This window comes from Gavia stellata, chromosome 2 (assembly GCF_030936135.1).
Source record: "Gavia stellata isolate bGavSte3 chromosome 2, bGavSte3.hap2, whole genome shotgun sequence".
Taxonomy (NCBI): domain Eukaryota; kingdom Metazoa; phylum Chordata; class Aves; order Gaviiformes; family Gaviidae; genus Gavia; species Gavia stellata.
In genome coordinates, this window is record NC_082595.1 from 49,580,256 (window position 1) to 49,604,811 (window position 24,556).

Genomic DNA, 24,556 nt, shown 5'->3' on the forward strand with positions numbered 1-24,556 from the left:
TACGGTTGTGTATGTCTGGGAGAGTAAAGGTGCTGTTACAGAACAACTGCAAATGTCTAATAAATTATTTTTACAGCAGATCGTAGCTTCAGTTACGGATTGAGAAGGGACGTTGTTGGCATTGCTAGAGTGCAAAGCAATACACCTCCCACAAATAAGGTTTCAGTAGTTACAGGATGAGTTGTACTGAGTTACGATTATGTGAAGGACTGGATTTTAGTCCATTTAACTATAAGCAGTAGGCATGAGAAATACTGCAGGGACATTCTTCTCAAAAATTTGAGGGATGAGAGTTGCTGTTTTGATTGTTGTGAATTCCTATTGGACCTTTACATGTTTACGTATCAGAAACATCAAAAGGAGGCAGCTGATGTTTGTGTAATCTCTAGAAGAAAACAGACACCACCACTGCCCCCACCACCACCCCGCCCCAGTCCGCCTTTCTGTACAGCAGATCTCCGTTCTTTTACACGGGAGGTGTTGGCTTAGTGAAACTGGAAATCTTCAGAGTTTTACTCCAGTGACAGTGCCTTTCTTTCCCCTAATATATTAACCGTGAAGGTAAACCAGACCAATTATCTGTATGTCTGGAAAGACCATACGAATGGTCTACGTATAGAGCTGAACTATGCATTCCTTTGTTGATGTGTTGCTTAAACATAACTTCTTAGAGATAGATGCTGATTGGAATGTCATGTTAAGCGTCTAGATACTGAGACATACAAGTTTAATTTGCTAAAACACTGAATGCTCACAGCTGTAACAGGTCAGTAAAAAGTTTTATGTAAAAATATATATTATACCATTCTCTGAGATATTAGGTTTCTGTGGGGCATCAGATATTCTAAATTAAATGAACACCATTCAGTGGAATGATTGCAATAAAGAGTCACAGAGAAAAAATAGCTTTAATAAGTAGCATTAATTTTGTGCTGTTTGAGTATTTGAGTACATGTAATTTGAATACATTCTGATGGCCAGAAAAAGTTCCATGGGAAGGTGTTTGTTTCAGGTAAGAAGAGCAAGAGAACGCAGCAGTACCTGACTGCTGTATTCTTTATCTTTTGGCTTCAGCTGGGGAGGAAGTGTTGATGGCAAGAGAAATGGTGAGACCCGAGAAATTTTGGTGAAGCTCCAGGCAGGAAAGAAAATGTGTTACTGCCTTTTTATAACATATTCCACCCCATCCACTTCAACCTGATCTAATGTCACTGTCTGTGTCCTCCTCATCCTCTAATTTTAGTCATGTTCAAATATTTTGTTTAATTCCTGTTTGTGCCCTAAACACAATATCTCTTGTAATTCCAAGTTTTTCATTGCAGTTCCATTTTTTCCACTTTATCATTCCAAACTCCTTATTTAGCCATTCCCAGTTTCCTACCTATTTTCCAGTCATTGGCCATGATTATTTTCCATGTTCACTTTTTCCCACCCATAATTTGCATTCATTTTCAGTTCTCATCCTCTTCTGCTTCCTTTGTTCATGTTTAGCTCTGTATGTGACTTGTCACTGAGTATGTGTCCTCTTACTTTCTCCCTCTCCTTACACGCAGTTTTTCCCCAAGTTAGGTTGTTAACTAATATTGTCAATTTTTTTGAGGTCACTGTAGCTCTCATTTCATCTTCTCTGCTTTATTGATTTTCATTCTTGTAGTGCCTGTCTTTCCTTGATAATCTGCTTGTCTTGCTGCTTGCCAGTGCTCACTATACTGTTAGTTTTTTCTCTTGCCCCCCAGTTTTGTTTACTTTTTATGATTATCTGAGGCAGATTCATGCTTCCAGTTTACTGATGTGGTAGGAAACTATGGAGACCACAGGAGAGGTAGGATTTGCTCTCAGGTGACACAACTGAGTCCAGCCTGGTCAAAAATAGCCACAGCAGCTACATATTGAATGTTGGTGAAGTATTTTGGGGATTAGTTGTTAAAACTTAAGGCGTAAGAGCATGTGCAAACCATTTTCTAAGGACAAATTGAGTGGATTTTCAGAAGGTGAAAAGATCACTTGAAGGATTTAATTTATGCAAATAATATTTTCTTCAGGTGTCACTCTTGAAAATAAACTGTTCTGTATGATCTTTTCTCTTCCAGTTTCCCTGTTCTCCCTGTCTGGAAGGAAAAAAAAAAAAAGCCACAGGCAGGTACCTCACTTGAACAAATTAATTTTTGGATTAAATTGTTCAACTTGCTGAAAGTTGCAAGCATTGAAAGTAAAGCCTGAACAATGAGAAGTGCGTGCTAACTCTAACAGACGAGGCTGCCAGCCCTTCTGACTGTGCATACTGCACATCCAGTTATTGCAGCTGCATGTAGTGAAGCAAACTGTTTCTGGAACTTCAGTCTTGCAGTAGCAAGTTGTTGTGCACAGAGAACTGGCCCATGTTTGAGATAGGAATATCACTCAATAGCCTGCTGTATCCCTCCTCCCTCCTGCTGTATCAAACCTTAAAAACAAAACAAAAAATTCTTGTAGTCAGGTGCAAGTAGAAATTTTTATTTTCAGCATTTTTCAGTGAAAATGGCTACTCCCAGTTTCATGAAAAAAAAAGGTCATATTCACCATCTGAAACTTTGCAGAGAATGTAATAGTTGTAACAACAAGATGAAGTTACCTGGAAAACCCCTGACTGGTTTCTATTAGGAAATAACCTTTCGTTTAAAAAGAAAAAGTTCAGTGTTCTTGTTTGGAGAATTGTTTTCAGTAGTATCTTTAGAATGGCTGTGTCTCAGCATCGGGGGGAGTGACTTAGCAAGTTGCCTTTTCTATTATTTTGGACTGTTGGATTATTTTCATAAGTGCTGTGAATGTTCGGTAGTATCCATTTGTATATTGTGGTTCATAGTAGTATAATGTCATGCGTTTTCCTAAAATTGAGTATTTTGAACTGGTATAATTTAAATACTAAAGTAATATTTTACTTTGAAATTTTTTCACATTTGGCATTTTTATTAGAGCTAGGTAATGTTTCTTTGCTATCAGAGGTGCTCCTTGGAGGGCTACTGATGCTTCCGTGATCATAGAAGAGTGGGAGAAACTTTTTGAAAGAATTTAATTTTTCCTTTCCCAAGTATCCAATATTGCTTTATATATTTGCATAAGAAAGGATTTCTATATGTTGAACTTACTTCTCACATGTGTAGCAGACTGTCACTGGTCTGTTACATCCAAAGAAATTTAAATGATGGGCTATAGGGATGAGTGCACAGCAAATTATATGCAGACAGAATGTTTTAAAGGTTAACGAACTGTGTAAATTTAGGAAATCTGGGATGTTCTAAGTTCAGTAGTTGCGTTATTTACTGGTAGGACATAGTTGAGCGTCCTGGACTTCTGGTATTATTCCCAGCACTGTGTTGTGTTGATAAAACTAATACTCGGTACCCCTGCTACTGAAGATCCAGTGTGCTCGGTGGCAAACTTAACTAAACTCTGCTGCAAGTTGCCGCCATGTCCTACAGCATTTTGTAGGATTTATGAGTGTCAAAAAATTCAGTTGAATTATATTAAAAAAAAAAAAAAAATTTCAGTACTGTATGTGTTTAATTTGACAATTTTTTTTACTTCCTTATGTTGTTGTTTTTTCTGTGTGCTGTTAAATTTGAAGGAAGAAAAATACAATTCTACTGTTTTTAAGGTAAATTAAAGGTTTTAATTAAAGCCTAGAAGCTCATGAGGTTTATGGCATAAGTAGAAGGATATAAACCATTTGAAATTTGTCAGCTGGGTTATGTTACGGTCAAAATTTTGAAATAGCTGATTACAATGATGGATGGATGTGTTAGATGTTAATATAAACCCACATACATGTGGGCAAATAGGCGATACATGCTTCTGAGCATGAAATTGTAGGTAATCAGGCTGGCATCTCTGTATCTGGTTGGCTCGTGTAGTCCATATTTGGAATATTTTCATAGTTGTAGGGCCTTAAAATTAGCTTTAAATCATAGCACAGCATATAGGAAGGGAAGTATTGTCTTGATAGAGGCCTCAATTATTAAATCTGCTTTTCAGACAACTGTGTCTTGTCTGTGCTTCTGTTGTTATTAAAACACTCAATAGTTGCACTGCCAGTAGTGTATGCAAGAAATATTTTTTTCTTAATCAGTGAGTCATGAAACATACTTGGAACAAGCTCATGACATGTTGCACAAAACCAGCACAAAAACAGTGCAGTCTTTTTTCTTTTATGCAATTGGTGGCCCTTGCTGTATAATCAGTAGACAAATGTGTAAGTGTCTTGCTTGTGATTATATAGACAGTCTGTAGCAGAGTAAGGGATGCAAACTGTATCTTCTAGATCAGAATGCATGGTGTTACATGTATATTTTTACATGGCAGGGCTGGTTTGGACAGTGCTAGGAGGACCTGCTGAAGTAAATTAATTCTGTCTATTAAGTGTCAATAGCATCTAGGCTGCCCAGTCCTATTCAAAATTGAAATAGTATGCAGCCGCCTTCTTTACGTGCTCATACCACTTTTGAAAATAGAATAATCTATATAAACCAAGTAAAAATTTCAAAAGCATGTAAATGATTAAAAGCTTTAAAGAAAAAGAAACTGCAATCTTGCCACAGTTAATTAGCACCCTTGGAGGTGCATTCTTTTGTCAGTGCTGTTACACCGCTAGTGGTTGTTTTGTGTGTAGACGTGGATTTATTTAAGTGGGATTGCCATCTGAAAAAGCACAGACTGAAGACATGCCTAACATGTTGACATTCTTCCTTTCTTGTTTTTCAAGCTGAATTCAGGCACATTAGAAATTCTGGTTCATCTTCTCAGAAGCAGGCTTCTCTGTGCAATGGTGTAGTTGAGCTTAAAGTTTCAGTGCCATTATACAATTTAATGAGGAGAAGACAAATTGGGAGGAGAAGCCTCTGTGTATCGGAATCAAAAATGGTGGTACATTGTTTCTATTGTTGAAAAGGTGTGGCCATCTGAACGAATCCAGCGTGGATTTAAATACCCAGTGGCTAGTATGCATTTCTCCAAATATGCTGATATCCCTGCTTCACTTGGTATCGACATGTCTTTCTTGACATGGCGGTTGTTTAACAGACTGCTGTTGTTTATATGTGCCTCTAAACTACCTGGGAACAGAGTAGACTGACAATCAACTCTTCCAAGTACTGAAACAACTTCCATGCCTCCAGCAGAATTAGAGAAAAGGCCAATTTTTATTTTCCTGTTACTTTCAATGTAAGTATATAAACGGACAAAAACTGAAAAAAGAACTTCTCAAGCCTGTTATATATGATAAACAAAAATAATATTTTGATTTGTTTGTTTAAATCTTTTACAGGTACTCCTTACAGCCATTTTTACAAAGGAAATACAAAATCTAGGGAGTTGTTTATGGTAGAAGAAGATGGTTGACTGTATCCATACAGTTTTGCTATTCCAGCTTGAACACCTAGAGACACTGTTTTCATTTTTAAAGACTGTCCATATGTTTTACTTGCTTCCTGCATATGTATGTGTCTGTGTCCTCTTTATCAGTCTGCAAATACTTTATGGTGCCATCAGATTTTGGGGTTGTACTTAATAATTTTGAAGTTACAGCTGATGTCATTAGTAATTCTTTTTGACTAAATCAAATGGCTGGCCGTCACAGGAAAGGTAAAAGCAAAGAGAAGAGTAATAAAGGAAGGAGAGCTTTGATTGTCAAGTTGTCACACACTGCCATAGTTGTACTGGAGTAACATCAGTGCAGGTCTGTCTCTTCCCTTTGGTATTAGGCTCATCCTAATTTAATACTGACACAAGGTGCATCAGTGCATGTTTTGTTTTGTAATAGTGTTTGACTCAGTCTAAATACAAAATATCTGTCTGAAAACTACTTAGCTTAAAATCAGCTAGAAGTTTTGTTTTTTAAACATTATGAATTGTGAAAAGTACCATGCTGAAAATCCTTTACATTTTTGTAATTTATGAATGTATACTTTCTGTTTTCATGGAAGGAAAATTTGTTTTATTTTCCTAGTGTTAAGTTAGTGAATTGCCAGAATTCTTATGGAGTGTCCTCTTCAGTAAAATCTCTTCCTCTGCAATTTGACACCATTGGCCAATCGGTGCATTTACTTGCATGGGATCCACTCTTATTTTCGCTTTTTGCAATGCTAGAGTAAGTGAAATGTAGCAAGGAGGTGTTAGGGGTTCTTTAGGAGTTTATGAAAGATGTATCTGTCTTTGCTTTTATGTTATGTATACTCTTGATTTAGGAAATGTATTGTCATTGAATTACCTAAGTATGTGTTTAAGAATGGCCAAATGGCAGTAGGCATGAAGAACTTCATGAAGCCTTTCTTGGCAAAAAATTACGTCCGTTATATCCTTTCCCTTCAGAGGTTAATTTTCCTCACAGCTGCTCTTGCCCTAATCAGATTGGGATTACTGCTCCTACAATTTTTCCAGGTTTGTAGTGCACTTCAGTTGCCATAGGATATTCTGCTTGTTGATCAAGTGTATTAAGAATTGTATCAGCATTGACTTCCTTTAAGTTCCAAGGTGCAGTTTAAGGATTTGCATACGATCTGTTAAGTACTGAATAGCTTTTGCTTTGCCTGCTAAAGCAGATAAGAATTTATCATGCAGTTTTCTCCGGTGCCCTACAGATTAGACAGTAAAGTATACTCCTTTCCCAGACTTGTGTCTTTTGTAATGATGCCCATAATGATTAATCTTTAATGGTGGCTGCAGTGCACAAAAGTCCTTATCTCAAATCCGCTGCTTGATTTTATTGTACTTGATTATAAAAACATTGAAGTCAGAAAATTATATTTAATGCTTCTGTCAGTAGTGTTACTAATAATTCTTGCATTGTCTTTGCATCTATTTGAATGCCACCATTCCAGGATTATCTTCTATGGTATGGTTTGGTTTGTCTTTATATGATCCTGGTCTGCTTCCTTACTCCACCTATGCTGAAGTATTAGTGCTTTATAAAAATAAATTAAGAAAGAAAAAAAAACACCCAAACTGTCAGTGCTGTCAATAGACAATTACTTTACTTTTTCTTGCTCTTTGTAATTTTATTTTTGTATCTTCTTTCAATTTTTAGTGTTTCTTAATCTCTAGTTTAAAATTTCTGTGTTATCTGTGTCAAATACTTGATTCGTTGAATGTATTTTGTCTCCTTGTACATTTAACTTTGGATCAGTGTCAAACACCCCAACTGTATTTGTACAGAGTGAAGCTTAATTTCTAAATTGATTAGAGAAGATGTATTTTGTAAAACCTTTGACTTTTGATTTTGGATCATATTTAGCAAATATTGCTAATAGATTGTAAGTTATTTTCAAGTTATATGAGATGAATTGTTATCTTGGTTTCTTTCAACTAATCTAATTTCAATTTCATTATGTTTTTTATAATTATTATTTCCTAGCAGCCGGATTTCAAACCTGGTATTTTCTGAGAATTAACTGTAATTCAGCTTTCAAATGACATGTAAAGCGTTCATGTTTAACTGGCAGTTGAAGGTGATGGCTGCTTGAAAATTGTTAGAATTGAAGTGGAAAAAACCATATCAAGTTGGCAACGAAAGTAATGTAATTTTTACTGTAACTCAAATAATTAACTACTTGTTAAAAAAATGCTGTAGGTGATCTATGGAGGAGCTTGAAGATGAAACAGAAACTTTGCACTTCAGTAGTCCATGTCCAGTGATCTGAGAATTTTATATTCTGAATCTTTACTATTTGTTTGTCAGTTACATTATTTGTGATTATTGTAAACCATGATTTGTGCTGTTGCCTTTATTTCTCTTACTGTTTTTCCTTATTTACAGTGTACTTGGTATGCAACTATAAATAATACACATACAGACTACTTCTTCCAGAGATCTCCAGGTGGCATACAAATAAAATGAGTATCAGCAGATAAGACAAATGAGGGACATGAAGACCAAGCTGTCAGTTGAATAAGAATGTCTCAATCTATAGTGTGATTGTTTAGAAAAAGTTGCACAGCAGCTTTTTTGGTATGCTGTCTGTTACAGACATGTTTGTGGTATTCTGTTTCCTTACCTGAAATCTTCAGCAGCTTTGACCACAACTTTATCTATAACCTGCAAAGCAATATGATTCTGTGGTTTTAAAGGTGTAGCCGTCATTCATACTTTAGAATGCAATAAAGAGTTAAACTAAATAAGTAGGACCAAATGACTCCAACAGTTCTTCTTACAGTGGTAATCTAAAATACTTAAAAGATTAACTTGTTATTCAAAATAAGTATTCACTTGACTCTGACTATCCGGATTGGTCTATTACTGGAAGAGTAGTGGCATTTTTCTAGTTTTCAGATACATCTGTAGGTGAAGATTGTTTAAAACTTGAAGCTTAATTCTGAAATCAGTTTATTGTTTTGCTTTCCTTTCCTGTGTGTATAACACCCTTCAGAACACAAGATACTGCTGCGGTCACTCATGCTGTAAGGCTGGAAGTCTCTTTCCTTGAAGGGAGGAGGGATCCTAACATATTAAAGAGGGCATTGTGGAAAGAAAAGAGCTAGTTTACTTCTTTTCTTTAAACTCCCCCTCCCCAGAGTAAATTTTTTTTTTTTTACAGTTTGTCAAGAAACTAATAGCACTGTAGTGCTATTAGTTATGAAACTGGTTTCACAAAATTAAGAATGAACCTTACTGTAACTGTGTTTTCATTTAAGTTATGGTAAAAATTGATAACTTTAAGTTACTCAACTCTGGTAATTATTTCTAAATAACCTTTAAATTAGCTAGCTTTTGGGTATTGCTTGGCTTCTTAAGTGTAATTCCGTATGAGACAACTCTTTCCAGGTTTCAGGGAAGGCCTGATAGCCCACATGTAGCTTGTGCTGCTCCTAGCAGTACCTGAGGTAGACTTTTTTTTTACCTTGCAGTAGCCTTAAGGCTCAACAATGTTAAGGCAAAAGAAAAACTCTAAATAAGAATTAACCTAATCAGCTAGTGAGCAGCCACAAAGTGTTTCTTCATCCTCATATTGCATGAAATGCTTCTGGCATCCTGCAGAACTGCTGTGAGTAAAGCTCTTGAATGGTATAGGTGCCGTGTGAATGCTTGAAGATACAGATGAGATTTTTCACAATAAATATAACTTTGTAGATTATTTTGAATAAATATGTAATATATGCAAGTAAGACACTGAAGTGTGAGAATTCATCATCACAGACTGGTATCTTTGGGTTGAAGAGAAGTAATGTAACTTGTTAAACTTTATATTTAACACCTGTTAGTCACAACCTTAAGTTCAAACTTACTTTTTGTCTGTTACTAGGAAAAACGAGGGATTCCCAGTCAGCCAGAATGGAATCTGAAATTGTGCCAAAAGTTACCAAAATGACAGTATCTGGAAAGAAACAGTCTATGGGATTTGAAGTTCCATGGTAAGCCAAGCCCTTGTACATCAAGGTACATCAGCAACTCTTCTTTCAGACTGATGCACCTGTAGCAAGTTTTCTTCTTTTTTTTCTATTTTTTACAGCAGTTTTAGTGTCACTCTCCAGAACTAACCATCTCAGCTTCTTGTTTGACTCAGAATTACTTTCAGAAGATCGTACCTCACGTTTTGAGTTTAACAAATCCTTTCACTATGAATAGTGCAGAGAGATATCAGCTAGTCAGATTATTTAAACATCCGCTTCATAGAATACTGAACTTTCTTGGGGTTCGTTTATTTTAAATTTAGTTCTCTAAGTGGAATTATGAAATCAATAAATCTTAACTGTAATTGCTTGTTCTTCAAAGGAAGTAATACATGTAAGAATATTTTATGGGGAAAACAATCACTTATGGCTAAACTTTGCCTTCCTCTGCAGCTTTTATTAACTTTAACAGGTGTTCAGGCTACAACTGTTGTAGAGAAGAATTCGGTCCTCCTTATGCTTTAGCTAAATTAGAGTGGTTGAGCAGTAGTTCTAATTTTATCCTGACTTGGAACTGTTAGGGTGATGTCTTGTGAGAGCATGAAAACAGACATCTGGATCAGAGTCTACCTACAACAGTAGCCAGCAGTGAATACTTAAATACGTAAGGACAGGGCATGTGTGTTGGGAATACAGTCCGTGAAATGTCATTACGTGTAGTATTCTGTGGCTCCCCACCATTTTTTTTTTTATTTAATTAGGCTGTTTTATTAAGAATGGTTAATGGATTTTTCTTACTTGGATGTGCTTATTCTGGTGTTGAATCCAATTTTATAATAGCCATCTAATCTGTGGCAAGAAATTCCATAGCTCATCCTCAGGAAAAAGATTTGCAAGCGTAAGCAGTGCCAACATCCCCACCTCATCCCGCGGTGTTTGTAGTTCTGATCTGGAAGGCATTTTTGGGACTAAGAGGGCAGCATGGTCTTTATTTTACAGTATCTTGTGCATGTTTGATTATTGAGTGGAAAGCAAGCAGTTGCATCTACTTAAGTCTCTTAAGCACATTTGATACAAGATGTGAAGTTGTTGTCATTATTCCCTTTATACTGCTAAGAGACATCACTCTCATTCAGCTGCTTAGATGCAATAAGCTCCAAATGAAAAATTTCTGGCCCTTTCAAAGTCCTCTTCCTGTGCTGTTTGAGATTTGCAATATATAAAAGGGAAAATATTTTTTTTTTCCCCTTGCCTCTACTAAACAGTGACTCTGGGTGTGACAACTGGATTTGATCACAAAATTCCAATCAATGTCATGGCACCTTCATCTCTGGTGTTTCTACTACACTTCTTATAAGTTGGAGTTTTTCATGGGGACTTTTGTGTATTAAATTAACTTGGGTAGGTGTTTATAAAAAGAAAACAATCTTAAGTGAGTGAAAAAGATCTGACAGCTAGTCCTGGATAGCAGTGATTGAATTTTTTTACTGTAATAATGACTATTTAAAATCTTGGTTTATAAAAAAGAGCAAATACAAAATTTTGTATCTCTGATACTTACTTAGCAACTGCCACACCTTGTGTATGTGTGCCTGCTCCATAGGGAAGGAGGAGATAAGAAGAATACTTCCTCATCTACAGACTGGAGTAATTCCTGGATAGGCCAGTGATGACTCAGTTTCTGAGGAAAGATGGTTGGCTCTGTCATGGTTCTCAGCCACTCTGCTTCTCTTCAGGGACCCTGAAATAGTTTGTATCATGCTTGTTTCCAGTTTAGTAACATACTATTTTTTCTGACAGAAAAAAATTAAGCCTTCAGGACCTGCTGGTAATCCCTTCAGATAAATCCTCAATGTTGTGAAGATGGTTTTTAATTCACCTCACTTATTTAGTGGTACTGCTGAAATACTAATTGAGAACAAGGCTCTTTTGTGGTAGAAGTTGGATGCACATTAGACATTTAGCTTTAAGTGGGAGGAATAGGTAAGAAGTGGAGTGATTTGTAAAAGGGCATGAGATTTGGAGCACAGCCAATCAATGAATGTGGAAGAAAGCGCAATTTAAATTGTAAACTCACCTGCATGTCTGAAGACCCCTGCTTTAAGGAGTCCGTGATGGCCTCCTTTCTTCTTTTCTTTACAGGCCACTGTGGAGGTATTGCCAAGGCACTAGGACCTTGACATGAAGAATGGTGGAGGAGGCCTTGACGGTATTTCATAGAATCATAGAATTGTTTGGGTTGGAAGGGACCTTAAAGATCATCTAGTTCCAACCTCCATACCATGGGCAGGGACGCTTTCCACTGGACCAGGTTGCTCAAAGCCCCATCCAACCTGGCCTTGAACACTTCCAGGTTTGGGGCATCCACAACTTCTCTGGGCAGCCTGTTCCAGTGCCTCACCACCTTCATGTTGAAGAATTTCTTCCTAATATCTAATCTAAATCCACCCTCTTTCAGCTTAAAGCCATTAGCCCTTGTCCTATCGCTACATGCCCTTGTAAAAAGTCCCTCTCCAGCTTTCTTGTAGGCCCCCTTCAGGTACTGGAAGGCTGCTATAAGGTTTCCCCAGAGCCTCCTCTTCTCCAGGCTGAACAACCCCAACTGTCTCAGCCTGTCCTCATAGGGAAGGTGCTCCAGCCCCCTGATCATCTTTGTGGCCCTCCTCTGGACTCACTCCAACAGGTCTGTGTCCTTCTTACGTTGGGGGCCCCAGAGCTGGACGCAGTACTCCAGGTGGGGTCTCACGACAGTGGAGAAGAGGGGCAGAATCACCTCCCTCAACCTGCTGGTCATGCTTCTTTTGATGCAGCCCAGGATATGCTTGGCTTTCTGGGCTGCAAGCATGCACTGCTAGCTCATGTTGAGCTTCTCGTCAATCAGCACCCCCAAATCTTTCTTCTCAGGGCTGCTCTCAGTCCATTCTCCAATCCATTCTCTGCCCATTCTCTCACTCATTCTCCGCAAAACATATTTGCATCGTATTTTTCCTTCTCTGCTGTAGAACAGTGGCATTTGCTCTCCTGATTCTTTTCCTAACAGTTGGAGCTTGACTAGCTCCTTTTCACAGTCTCTGCGTAAAGTCTGTGCTAAATATATTGTGGTTAGCTGAAACACTAGCATTGTCTTGCAAGCTTGTTGTGACTTTGTACACATCTGTTTCCAAACTTGAAAAACAAAGCAAAACATGAACCCTGCTTCAACTCCATGAGTATCAGAGTTGGGTTTTTTCTTCTGCAGTTATCTTCTGGATTATTGACAGCATAAGGATGATTTGCCAGGGAACAGAGTGAATCTGTGTTTATTAACACCTAAGAAAGGCTTGTTCTTTTGACTCTTTTCAGACCCTTTTTATGTTATTGTTGCATTGATAAATGTACTGCAGAGGGTTTATAATAATACAGATTTCTAAGTACATAGTTTATATATATCACTGACCAAAAGCACAGTGTTATAAATTATTCATAGCAATTTGGATTCTAAAACACCTGTAACTGTGCCCCCTACTCTCACCCCCAAATATTTGTATGGTTTTGGTGCAGACACCGTTAGAAGGTGATTGTATAGTATGTATGAACTAGTTTTTGTTGTCACCTTTTATGGGATCTTAAAGGTAATTCATGGACTATGTTTTTAAAATCAGTGGCCTCGCATTAGCAAAAGTAACCATTCTTTGACGAGCTTCAGTCTTGTTATAAGGTATGACCTCATAATAATAAATGAATCTTATTTAAAATGAATGGATTATTAGAAGTCATTAATTGCTTTCAGCATTGATTGCCTTTGTTGCTGGGTATTCTTAGTGGGATTGTCTACAGAAAATGGAGTTTGCTCACTTCTGACAAACTTTTTCTGATGCTCTAGCAAAACTATTTACCAGGCTTTTTCTTCCTGTTAAGTCATGAAGGAAGCCAGAAGAAGTTGTGAGCAAAAAAGAGTGATTATTTTAACCAGCCTGACCAATATTGTGTAATTAATAATTTTGAAAGGGGAAATAAATGTAGACATTCCTGTAATGACTGTAAGTACTCCGAAAGAGTCGGTTGTATAAAAATAATTCACTAAGCGTCCAGACTAGAAGACTGAAAATAATGTTTAAAAGCTAAATTATGCAGAGTTCATCTTCAGCAGCTAAGCTTTCAGGTTCTTTTTTGAATGCATGGTAGTGTGAACCTTTCAACAGCTGTGTGAGACTGAGTGTCTTCTAACATGTTTTATAACAACATATGTTGTATTTCTTAATTTTCACCAGACAACAGTGATGTAACCATAACATTTTACTCAGTTTACTCTTACAGTCCTTGTTGGCAAGACAGCATAGGAAGTTTCTGGCCTGGGAGTTTTAATTTTCACTAGATGTTGGTCCTTGCCAGGCTTTTGTATGTCTGCTAATATCCTAACAAAAAGCTGTGGTAAGCTCTTTTGACGTTTGTGCCTGAATTGCTGGCAGTTGAGCTTTCTTGAGTACATGACCTCAGTGCACGTACAAGGTGCTTAATGGTTCTGTCCTTTCAAAGGAGTCAAGAGTTGCTTAATCAATGGGTCCACATTAGCGGCTAGCGGTGATGTGGCAGACAGGCAGAGATGTTGACAAACTGAGACGGCTCTTGGTAGTTCCATTAAGTTCTTATACAAAGACTCAAGCAATTGGTTAAGAAGTGCTCTTCGTCCAAATACAAATTTTTCTTGATATGGTGGTTCAACATAACTCAGACCAAGTTGGAACTTCGCTACTAAAATGCTTGCTAATGTAATCGACTTGTTTATACCCTCAACTGCCTGAACTAGTGACATACTAGGTACTAGTATGCTATCCTATATGCTCTGTCTTCTGACAGAAATTTTTGATTCAATAATTTTGAAAAATCGCAGTGGAAAAGCCTTACTGAAAAGCATTTTCAGTGTCATTCATTTTTTCATTGACTGTTACAGATGAAGCTCCTTAACATTTTTCTGAACTGTTATCAAGCTTTCAATAAACTACTCATCTGGTTGTTGTGAGGAATAACCAACTGTCATTGCTGCATCTCTCTTCATGTACTTCCATGAGACTGGAATTGTATATTTCATCTGCCCATCTTCCTGTTTAAGTACCTAGAAATAAACTCACTCTCCCTTTCCCTGACATTGGTCAACAAAAAGTTGAATTCTCATCAGAGATGCTCTGTAAGTAGATCATACACTCTATCCATTCTGATGTTTCTCCTCTGAAATGGCAAGTCTTGGTTTATCATGGCAGAGGTTGTTTTCAGGTTTCCAAAACATGGTAATATCTGAAACCTGTAGAAGTCTAAATGCAGCAGTGTACTGACTGTTCAAATATTGCATGCTTGAAAAAGTAGCAAGGCCTAATGTTATGATGGCTGGAGTCATGTTTCACTCATTATTTCACTTGTATCTAGGACTTTTTCTTTGCACCACCCAAAATAAAAACTATTTGGCAGTCTTAAGCAGTGGTAGTCACAATAAAAGCTACTTAGAATTGAGAGAGTAGTTATTTTATCTGGCAATAACTGTAATTCTTTAAGGTGCTGTAATTAGTTTGAATTCCACCACTCAGCATCCATCCTGTTCTTTGGAATCCTTACTGACATAGGCTTTGGCCTGCAAGAAGATTTGAGCATCTGAGATAAGAAAAAAAATCATTACCTAGCTAAACAAAATAGAATTTAGAAGCTTACAAATAACCTGTCTTTCAATATACATTTTTGTCTTTTAATAGGCTTGATGTGACAGTCTTTGCATATATTTTGGAAAGCTATAGAAAAACATGAGAGTTATGCTTTTGGGTCACATTACTTGCAGCTTCATCTAAATGTCTTCCTTTTAATTTTTTTTCATTTTTGAAAATTTGGTTTGGGAAGAAATGTAGACATTGAAAAGGAGAGAAAACTATTGCTAACTGCAAAGGCTGCTTTGACATGGCTTCTTATACAGCTACTTCTCTCCAGAACGTTCAAATATTAGAATTTCAAGGAAGAAAACTTGATACCAATGTAAAATACCATATTTGCATTACAGCGTGACCTTTGCCTATTGGCACTATCATAGTACTTCAGTGTGAAAGTGCTAGATGTTATGCTGACACTGAACTGAAGTTTATCTGAAAAAAGGGAAAAGGTGGAAGAGTCTTAATCTTGATGAAAGATGTCTGATGCAAATTAATTTTTGCCTGAATCATACATTTACAATTATCTGGTGTACTTTCACAGAATCCCTAAGGTTGGAAAAGACCTGTAAGATCATAGAGTCCATATATCATTCAGATTATTTTAAATATGTTATTAAAATATGTAGAAAGCTTTGTCACCGCAATTCTCTGCATAATTGCCTTCTGGCAACTCTATTGTTTTCAGTCAATTTTTATGAAGTAAAATGACCCTGAAGAGACATTGGAGAAAATAATTGTTCTGCCATTCCGAAGTAAATTTACAGTTTGAACTTAATGTACTGTTTAAGGAATTTTGAAAAATAGAGCCTTCTGTTCAGTCTTATAGAAATGCACTTACTTATCTTTTCCAGTAAAAGAGAGCACACATACCTGTAGTGACTATTTTTCTGTGGAATAGTTTATGTGTAATCACCTTTCTCGATAGCTACATCTAAAGCAATGATGACTCACTAATTTTTGGAATTTAGGTAATCAAGTGTATCTTCTTACATTGTCAAGATACGATGTTATATGCTGGAGCTTGTCTAAGGCTATACTTGGTGATACAGTACAGCTGGTTTCGTAGTGTCAGATCTAAAATATCATGATTGTGTGACCTAAGGCAGTTCAAGTGATTTAGAATATTTTTATAGGATAAGTTCTTGTGAATAGGCTTTATACAGAATTGTCTATCCATTGTGCAGAAGTGCAGGTACCATCTGTGCCCCTGCAACCAGCATGGCTGGCATAAACGAGGTTCTTTGCTTAGATATCTGGAGAAACATGTGCTTGTGTATCCAGCCTTGATGCAAGACCCTGGCCTTGGGTTGTGGAACTGTAGCCAAAAAACCCCTAGTGCTTATATTGCTGTTTGGGGTCTCACAATCAAGAGAAAAACTTGGCTTTGGGCCTTACGAAAAAGGTGTCAAAATCAGTCTGCTGCAGTACTGATTACGTAGGTGGGTTCTGAAACTGAGGGAAAAAGGGAGACCTGTAAAATGTCCCATGTTGCTTAGTGCTGTAATGAGAGGCTAATTTTCTGTTCAGTCTGAACATTCCCTAGGTTTAATCATAACTCTTGAACTGCTTTGTTCAGTACACTAACATATTTGGACTATATCGTTTCCTGAGATATAGGCAATGGAAAGGGACTAGTACAATGCAAATATTCCTACGCACACAGAAAATGAGAAGTAGTGTCAAATAAAAGCAGAGATGTCACGATGTGGGATTTTGAAGTACCAAAATAAGTAGTTTTGTTTATAGAAGTTGAAAAGAGGAAAACTGGGAAGTTAATTTTGGTACGTAAACAGAAAGCGGACAGTGAAAAAATCACGCTGGATGTGGAGACACTGGAGTCTGAGAGCCTGTATGAATCAGTACCATAGAAAGCAGCCTGCGGCATGGTGGTACTGCATTGGAAATTATTTCCAGTTTTCCAGGTGAAGAAGCCTCTTCTTCTTGGATAAAGTTTTAAATACAGTATTTTGTAGGTATTTTCAATATACTGTAATGGTCGGTGGTTTGTATACTGAAGTTTGCCATGATACAATGTTGTCATACCTGTAATAACTGCTTCTGTTCCTGACTTGCTGCTTACATTAATGCCTCACCATGGAGCTCTGTCAGGCAGTAAGAAAGCTTTTGCTTTCTTGAAGATTTTACTTAGCATTTGTTTTTAGTGGTCATCTTTGCCATAAGAGGTGAAGAATCATATTGTATATTCTCGGAACACTTCTGTAAATTAGGAAAATATTCTCATTTACAAACCAGAAAGAGAGTGACAGTGTAAGAGAAAACTATATTTGGTATTATTTACTATTAGGATTAGTACAGTGATCTGTGGGAGAACGGGGTGTTAGAGAAGGGGAGTTGGGGAATCCAAATCTCCTTAGTCCTAGGTGCTTTGTTTTATGCATAAAACAAATTTTCACTGTATTGCTAAATGCAACTCATCTGTTATGGCTCTGTATAAGCATTGCACCTTAAATTGCAGCTCATATGTGCTTAGTATCTACTCTTTATGCTGTATTGCTGGTCTCACAATAGAACATAGCTATGTTCAGCTGCAGTACTTGTAGTGTATGTGGAAGCTGTTTTAGGATCGATGCTTCAAAGTTGACTTGGGGTCTTACTTCAGAGACAACCAGCTCTCTATAGTTGTTCTGCACAACTGCCCTTTCCCTCCCAGTTCAAAGAAGTGGCTGTGGGAAGCTTTTGTTTCTCTGTTTCATGTATTTTACAAGATTATTTCTTATCTTGCTTTTGTACACAGTGCTTTTCAGACAAGATGTTCAGAGCTGCTATCTGTGCAGTTTGTATCCAGCTGCTTGTCGCTTCCACCTTAATGGGCTTATCACATACTCTTTGTCTGGGGCTTACATGATAGTGAAGGGAAAACTCAGTTTCTCTCTTACATTTCTATGGCTTCTTTGTCATTTGCATTCCTTGTGTTTTCTTGTTTTCCCTAGTGTGATTGCTGAAGAAAATGGCCATGCTAACACGCCTCAGAAGGGACTGTTAACTGAAGACGCCAGTGTAGCTTCTGGGGTACTTGAGGCAGTCTCAAAATCTACTCTTTCACCTCAAGTAGTGCAGGTTTCAGAAGAGCAGAATACGGTGCCTACTCCAGTAAAAAAGTCAAGCAAGACAAAACCACAAATAGATGTGAAAGCAGAGTTGGAGAAGAGACAAGGAGGAAAGCAACTGCTTAATTTGGTAGTAATAGGTAATACTGTTAAATTACATTTTTGACAAACATAGAAATTAAAAACTGTGTTGATTGAATCTGGAACTGATACAGAAGCAAAACTGTCCTCTCTCCAGGGAAGGGAAATCTCATACTGTTTTCAGTCACATCTGTTTGACTGTTACTCTTCGGAGGGTTGTCCTTGATTAGGACAGTGAGGTTGACTTAGCTTCCTTTTGACAGTATAGTAAAATGTACTTTGGTTTCATTTCATTCTTGCAGTGTGTTCTTTTTAGTATGAATTTGGAGGTGCTATATGGCTGTCATGCTAACTGATGTTTCAGTAAACTGTCTCTCTGTATCTCTGTCTTACAGGATTGTGAAATTCTATGGATTGCATAAGCATTATTAGTGCATGTGATTTTTGTACGTTTTAGTATATTTCTTCTTGTACTGTATTTAAAAATGTGTAAATTAATAAAATTGATATAATATTTATTTCCCTCCATAGGACATGTTGATGCAGGTAAAAGTACTTTAATGGGTCATCTGCTCTACCTTTTGGGAAATGTGAACAAAAGAACTATGCACAAATATGAACAGGAATCTAAGAAGGCTGGCAAAGCTTCGTTTGCCTATGCATGGGTCTTGGATGAAACTGGTGAAGAAAGAGAAAGGTAGAAATGTCTTTTAATGGGAATTACCTTTTTTTTTCCTGAAAGAACAGCATTTGTTAGGAAATATCAGTCTACTAAAAATGCTTTGGTAGAAATATTCTGAATGTTTAAAGATATTTACTCAGTACTTATTAGCAAATATTTTTCTTTGTCTATATGAGTACATGTTATCAAAAGAAAAAATAACGTCCTTGTTTGGTTATAAGAAATGTGAACGGGAAGTTAAGTATTTCTTCAGGTATTTCTATGCTGTGGAGTGCAGTGTAGGACTGCAATCCAGAATGCTTCTAGTAGCCGAGTTAGTTCATTTAAAGCTGCCTTACTGGTTTGTTGTTGCCAAATTTCTCTCAGTTTGGTTGTTGTTGTTATTTGCATGAAAGGGTGTCAAAATTGCAGACTAAGCACTGAAATTTCAGTTCATCACATGTGAGTTACATTATGTTGAATATATAATACATAAATTAATTAATAATTATATTTGTATTTTTATAAACTTTGATTCATTAACTTGAAATACGAAATTTAAAAGTAAATTTTATCATATTGAAAAAGTATGTAATGGGGAAGCAGTGGAGCTAATTTAAAAAAAAATCTTTAAGAGCTTTTAAGAACACTATATGGGAAGCTAAAGACATGATATTCTGTGTTCACAAAGTAATTAAAAAAAGGCATTTTCTTATGTGTTTCTGTTTTTACAATCACTTGTCACCCATGGTTTCATAGCATATAAGCTCTTCTGGTTAGAAAGACAACCTTCACAATGTAAACTGGTGCTGAAGAACATGGAGTAAGGCAGTCCCTATCGAGTGTGTAACTGTTTTTGTTTTAAAAGGCAGATACACTTGTGCAGTGTCCCTGTATATAGCTAAACTTTTGCCTGTGTGAGTCCTTTTATTTATGAAATGCACATACAAACCTGAGTGGGGGTGTGTGTTGTGGGGGGTGCAGGTATGGGGAAGGGGGAACAATCCTGAAGTGACCGAACACAAATTTTGAAAGTAGCCTTACATCAGTTAAGGCTGATGGTATGGTAGTGGTAGTGTTGTCGTGACATTATAGTCTAAGGATGTAAAAGAGGAAAAGCTGATGGGGAAAAGGTCTTTTTCTTAATCCCCATAGATGTAGCTGGGTGTAAAATGGACAAACTTTGATCAATTCCTTTCACAGATCTGTAACAGGATAATTAAACACCTTATTAAGTATGTTATTTTATTAATACAAGTTACCTTTGATAGGATGTAATTAACATGTGAAACCAGAAATAGAGACAAGTATTTATTACTTGCAAAGAGTAAAATGTTAACAGAAAGTAAAGTTTGTGGAGTAATTGTCAGAACATAAATTGTAATTATTAAGGGAAAAGTTTTCTGAATTGGTATTTTTGATTGATTCTGTTTTCTCTGTACTTCAAGTTTTGTATTTTTAAAGAAAAACTTTCTGGAGCCATCAGTAAATATTTGGGGGTTTTGGGAGGTTATTTTATTGTTTTCTTTGTCATTGGAAGTAGCGTATTTTTAAGTATCTGTGCTAATGTGAGAAGTTTTGTCCCTTGAAAGTGCCTGTCTGTCTTCATCGTCTATAAAGGGAGATGCAGATGACTAACCCAGATAACAGACACGTGCATGATAGGTGTTTGCATTTGATCAGATGAATCCTATCCAATGTGCTGTGCAGAACATATGGTTGTTAGTGAGATGTGGAACTGAGTCAAAGCGCTGCGATCCCTCCTTGACAATCAGTAGTTCTGCATGTGGATCTCTGCAAATGTATAACTGTATTCCTATAGTCCCATACCTTCTATTTTTTTATTCTTGGCTATGTTTCTGTTACTCTATGATGCCTTTTTCTGAAGAGCTAAGTACTAAAAGTTGAATTAGTAATGATTTAAATATGCAGTACAATTTTCATATTCTCACTGTGCTTGTTGGGACATAGTCTATGGGTGTATGGAGCTAGTACTGTGAATTCTGGGTGTTTGTTTCTTCGCGACTAGAGTTACTGAAAGGCAGCTCTAGAAGTCTGCTTTTCTAGCAAGCAGGTTTCTTTCAATTTTTTGTGCAGGCTAAATCAAATGAAAGCTATAAAGTGTATAATTTTATGATTGTGTTTTTAATAGCTTACTTTATATCTCTGTGAAGCTTTCAAAGCAGTTTTAATGGTGCGTTGCATGTATTCTTTGTTTAAGGGGAGTGACAATGGATGTGGGTATGACCAAATTCGAGACAAAGACTAAAGTAATTACACTGATGGATGCTCCAGGCCACAAAGACTTCATTCCAAATATGATCACAGGAGCTGCACAGGTAGAGATGGTCTAAAACTCTTTTTCCAATAGCATTATTATTTATAACTCTTTCTTAAATCGGTTTTCTTCTTTTAAAATCTAAGATGAAATGGAATAATCTTTTAGGTTTTCATGAGTTTTCTAAACTTAAAGAATGTGCTTGTTTAACTTTAAATGCAGTTCCTTCTCTTTTTTTGGGACGTTAACTTTTTGGAGGAGAGTTTTATTAGGGAAGTAGTTTGAATACTAAGTTGCAGTTTGATAAAATCAGAGTTGAGCTTTGAAAGCTATTCAAATGTGGCATATGTCTACTCAGAAAGAAGTTCTGTGAAAATGGTCGTGTAGGTAAAAATTTCAAGTGGTTTTAAGCTTAAAGAAAAAAGATTTGGAGAGGTCAAACAAAGTATTTTATATGGGATGAGAAAACATAACATAGATAACCAAGTTTATGCAGAATGCATCTGTGTTGTCAATAGGACATTTGCAGAGACTGCGTGCCACTTGCTTTAGGAACAGTAGGTAAAGTCAAAAGTATTGGGCACTACCCATTGAATTCAGTGTGGCACTTACCATTCTCGTATAGGTTAGTTATTTAATTTATTGAAATGATAAATTAGAGCAGGGGGAAGAATAACGGGGTTTCATGACATAAAATGTGTGAAATTTTTTCCACTTAAAGGCACCCTTTTTTAAATAGTAGAATTGATTCTCCGAAGTAGAGGTGTGAGCAAAGATTATTTTTTTTTCCAAAGCTAAGCTACTGTGTAGAGGTTTTTGCTTTGTGCATGTCATTAGTCTGAAATGTGAGTTTTATCTTAAGATCTCAGTAAGGATGGCTACTGTTAGTATGACTTTACAGATAGAGAACTATACTGTAGGAAGACTGGTTTGCTCCAAATTCTGCTCTAGCTCTGAAGCAGAGCCTGGGTAAGAATTCAGACCTTGTGACCCAGTGGTTATGCTGCAGAATAGTCAGAAATTTGCCCCTGTTCGTATTCCTGTTCATATTTGCTCATTTGCTTTAGGACTCATTTGTTCATGAGTCCTAAAATTAGAAATGGATCTTTAGTTTCAAAACAGCGGAAAATGTTGACGCAGCCATGCCGTTTTCTTTATAACTTTAATTTAAATTGGTTTGTCTTTCGGGAGGAAAGTAATACAGGCAGAAGTGTTAAGAGAAGACTTGCAGATCCACCAGCAGTTGTATCAGTTCAGCAGAAGATGGGGCTGGCCAAGTAAGACTGGGTATCTCTGTGTTCCCTCAGCTCGCAGGATGGTGAGAGGCTGGTCTATTCTGAAGCGGGTTAAGGAATCACTGAAACTTTGCAAGTTTCTGTTGCCTTTTAGAGTAGGCTCAGCGCTGAAGCAATGGGTGGGAGAAGGCAAACGTGGAAATGGCTCTGAGGCCTTTTTATGGTGGAGAATTCTGTTAGGAGGTGAATCCCCAACTGCTGTTATGCAAAATGCAAATCAGCCTTATCAGGGCCAGGATCTGGCCTTTGATACATATGGTTAATTCACATAAGTCCCTAGGTACGGTTTTTATAATTTAGAAAATACAGGATGTCCTTTTTTTGAGGGAGACGTTCACCGCACTTTTGGGGCTGGGAGCTGTGGGGAAATTTATCCCTCATTCTTTTCCCGTTCTTACACTTGTACCGTCTCTGTATGAGCTGTGGGGATTTCATGCCTAGGCAAGGTGAGGGGAATTCAGAGCCAGGACAGTGTGCTGTCTCTGTCCCTTCCCTGGCATCCTGAAGCAGAAGCATGTAAGGAAAGGAGAAAGTACTGCTTTTTCTCCTCTCTCTTTCCATTATGTCCATCTTACCAGTCCTATGAAACTGACTTACACCTGCCTCTTGACAGAAGTACCTTTATTGTTCATGTCTGTTGCCATTGCTTGGTACATGATGATGGTCTAACTGGCTGTTATTTACCAAAGCAGGAAAAGTAGGAGAAATATTAGCAGCATTTAAGGCTTACAGCCAAACCTGTGGTTTTTCCTTGTGCTTACATGCTGACTTCTGTGCAGTGCCGTAGACTGTGTGATACCTATTTACTCTTAATGCTGTGGTAGAGAGTTTGCCTAGATGATAAAATAGACTACTTCGTGTTTTCCACCTTGTGATTTTGGTATGCTCCAGAGTATTGAGTGGACTGTGAAGCATCCACACCCAACATGCAGTCAACCAGTTGTACCACTTGTCCCAGTTGTATAGTGAGGTGATTTGTCTGTAATTTTTGCAGCTTCTCACTATGAAGGTGTCCACACTGAGGCAGGGAGAACTGGACACTGTGCTCATACCCGTTCTTAAGCTTCTGGAGCACAGGCTGCTTTTGTTCAGTTGAGGTCTGTGCAGCACATCCACAGTGGGTAGTTTGAAGAGGACAGGTTCCCAAAACCAAGAGCTGTCTTGTGTTTAACAGAAAATGGTGGTTTATGACATGAGATGACATAATGCCATAATATCTCACCGAAGTGGGCATGACAGAGATAGGACTGAGCAGTTTCAATTACATTTGAAGCACATCAGGATTCCTCCCCTGTAAAGTACATTTCGTATGAAATGTTGCTGATTGACGTATTTACCCAGATTGTTTCCACCTCTTAACCACATTTGATTGTTGTTTTTTTTTTTTTTAAATCTAGGCTGATGTGGCTATTTTGGTTGTGGATGCTAGCAGAGGAGAGTTTGAAGCAGGGTTTGAGACGGGTGGACAAACTCGAGAACATGGATTATTAGTGCGCTCTCTTGGAGTGACACAGCTAGCTGTTGCAGTCAATAAAATGGACCAGGTACATGCTTAATTTTTCACTTAATTGAAGGGCTTCCATCTAGGATTGTGGACCCTAAGTTTAAGGATCAATATTGTGAAACTAATAATAAAGTACTGTTTCTTTCTTTCAGTTGTGTCTATTGTGTTTAGACTTTACAATACTTTTTATTTATGGGTGTATTTTCAAAGGACACACAAGGATAGTTTTGGTGCTAAAATGAGTAGGGGTCATTTTTGTACTTGTGAAAATCTCACAGAAGCAGTTAACCCAGTGGCAGCACCTGCAAGGGCATCTTGGTGGTCATTCAGGTCAAGACCTCAAGAGCTTTATTTAAACCTGTGAGGTGTGTTAAATATTACTAGTTGTGTTTTAGATTATTACTGTGTTGTGTATATATTCTTGCTGAATCCGATTTTTGTGTAAATTTAAAAAAAGAAAAAGGTGCTGTCCAAGGACAAATCAAACTAAAGGGGCTTGCAAGAGAAGTGGTGTGTTGTTTGCTATCAGTAATTGTTAATGTGTGTGCTCTTATGTATTCAACTATGAATCCACCTGGAAATCTCCTATTTATAAATTCGTCGGGTGCTGTGTGTGAAGAATGCCTACTGGTACTACAGAGTT

General features: G+C 37.2%; 1 protein-coding gene across 1 annotated transcript in view; it reads left to right on the forward strand.

The window, feature by feature from the left end:
* Positions 1–24,556, forward strand: part of HBS1L (HBS1 like translational GTPase) — a 62,456-nt gene that overhangs the window by 25,895 nt on the left and 12,005 nt on the right. Inside the window, exons 5-9 of the mRNA XM_059830962.1 lie at positions 9,270–9,378; positions 17,978–18,234; positions 18,707–18,872; positions 21,058–21,175; positions 23,807–23,953. Coding sequence (XP_059686945.1) covers positions 9,270–9,378; positions 17,978–18,234; positions 18,707–18,872; positions 21,058–21,175; positions 23,807–23,953 — 797 coding nt within the window. The remainder of the gene's footprint in view (positions 1–9,269; positions 9,379–17,977; positions 18,235–18,706; positions 18,873–21,057; positions 21,176–23,806; positions 23,954–24,556) is intronic.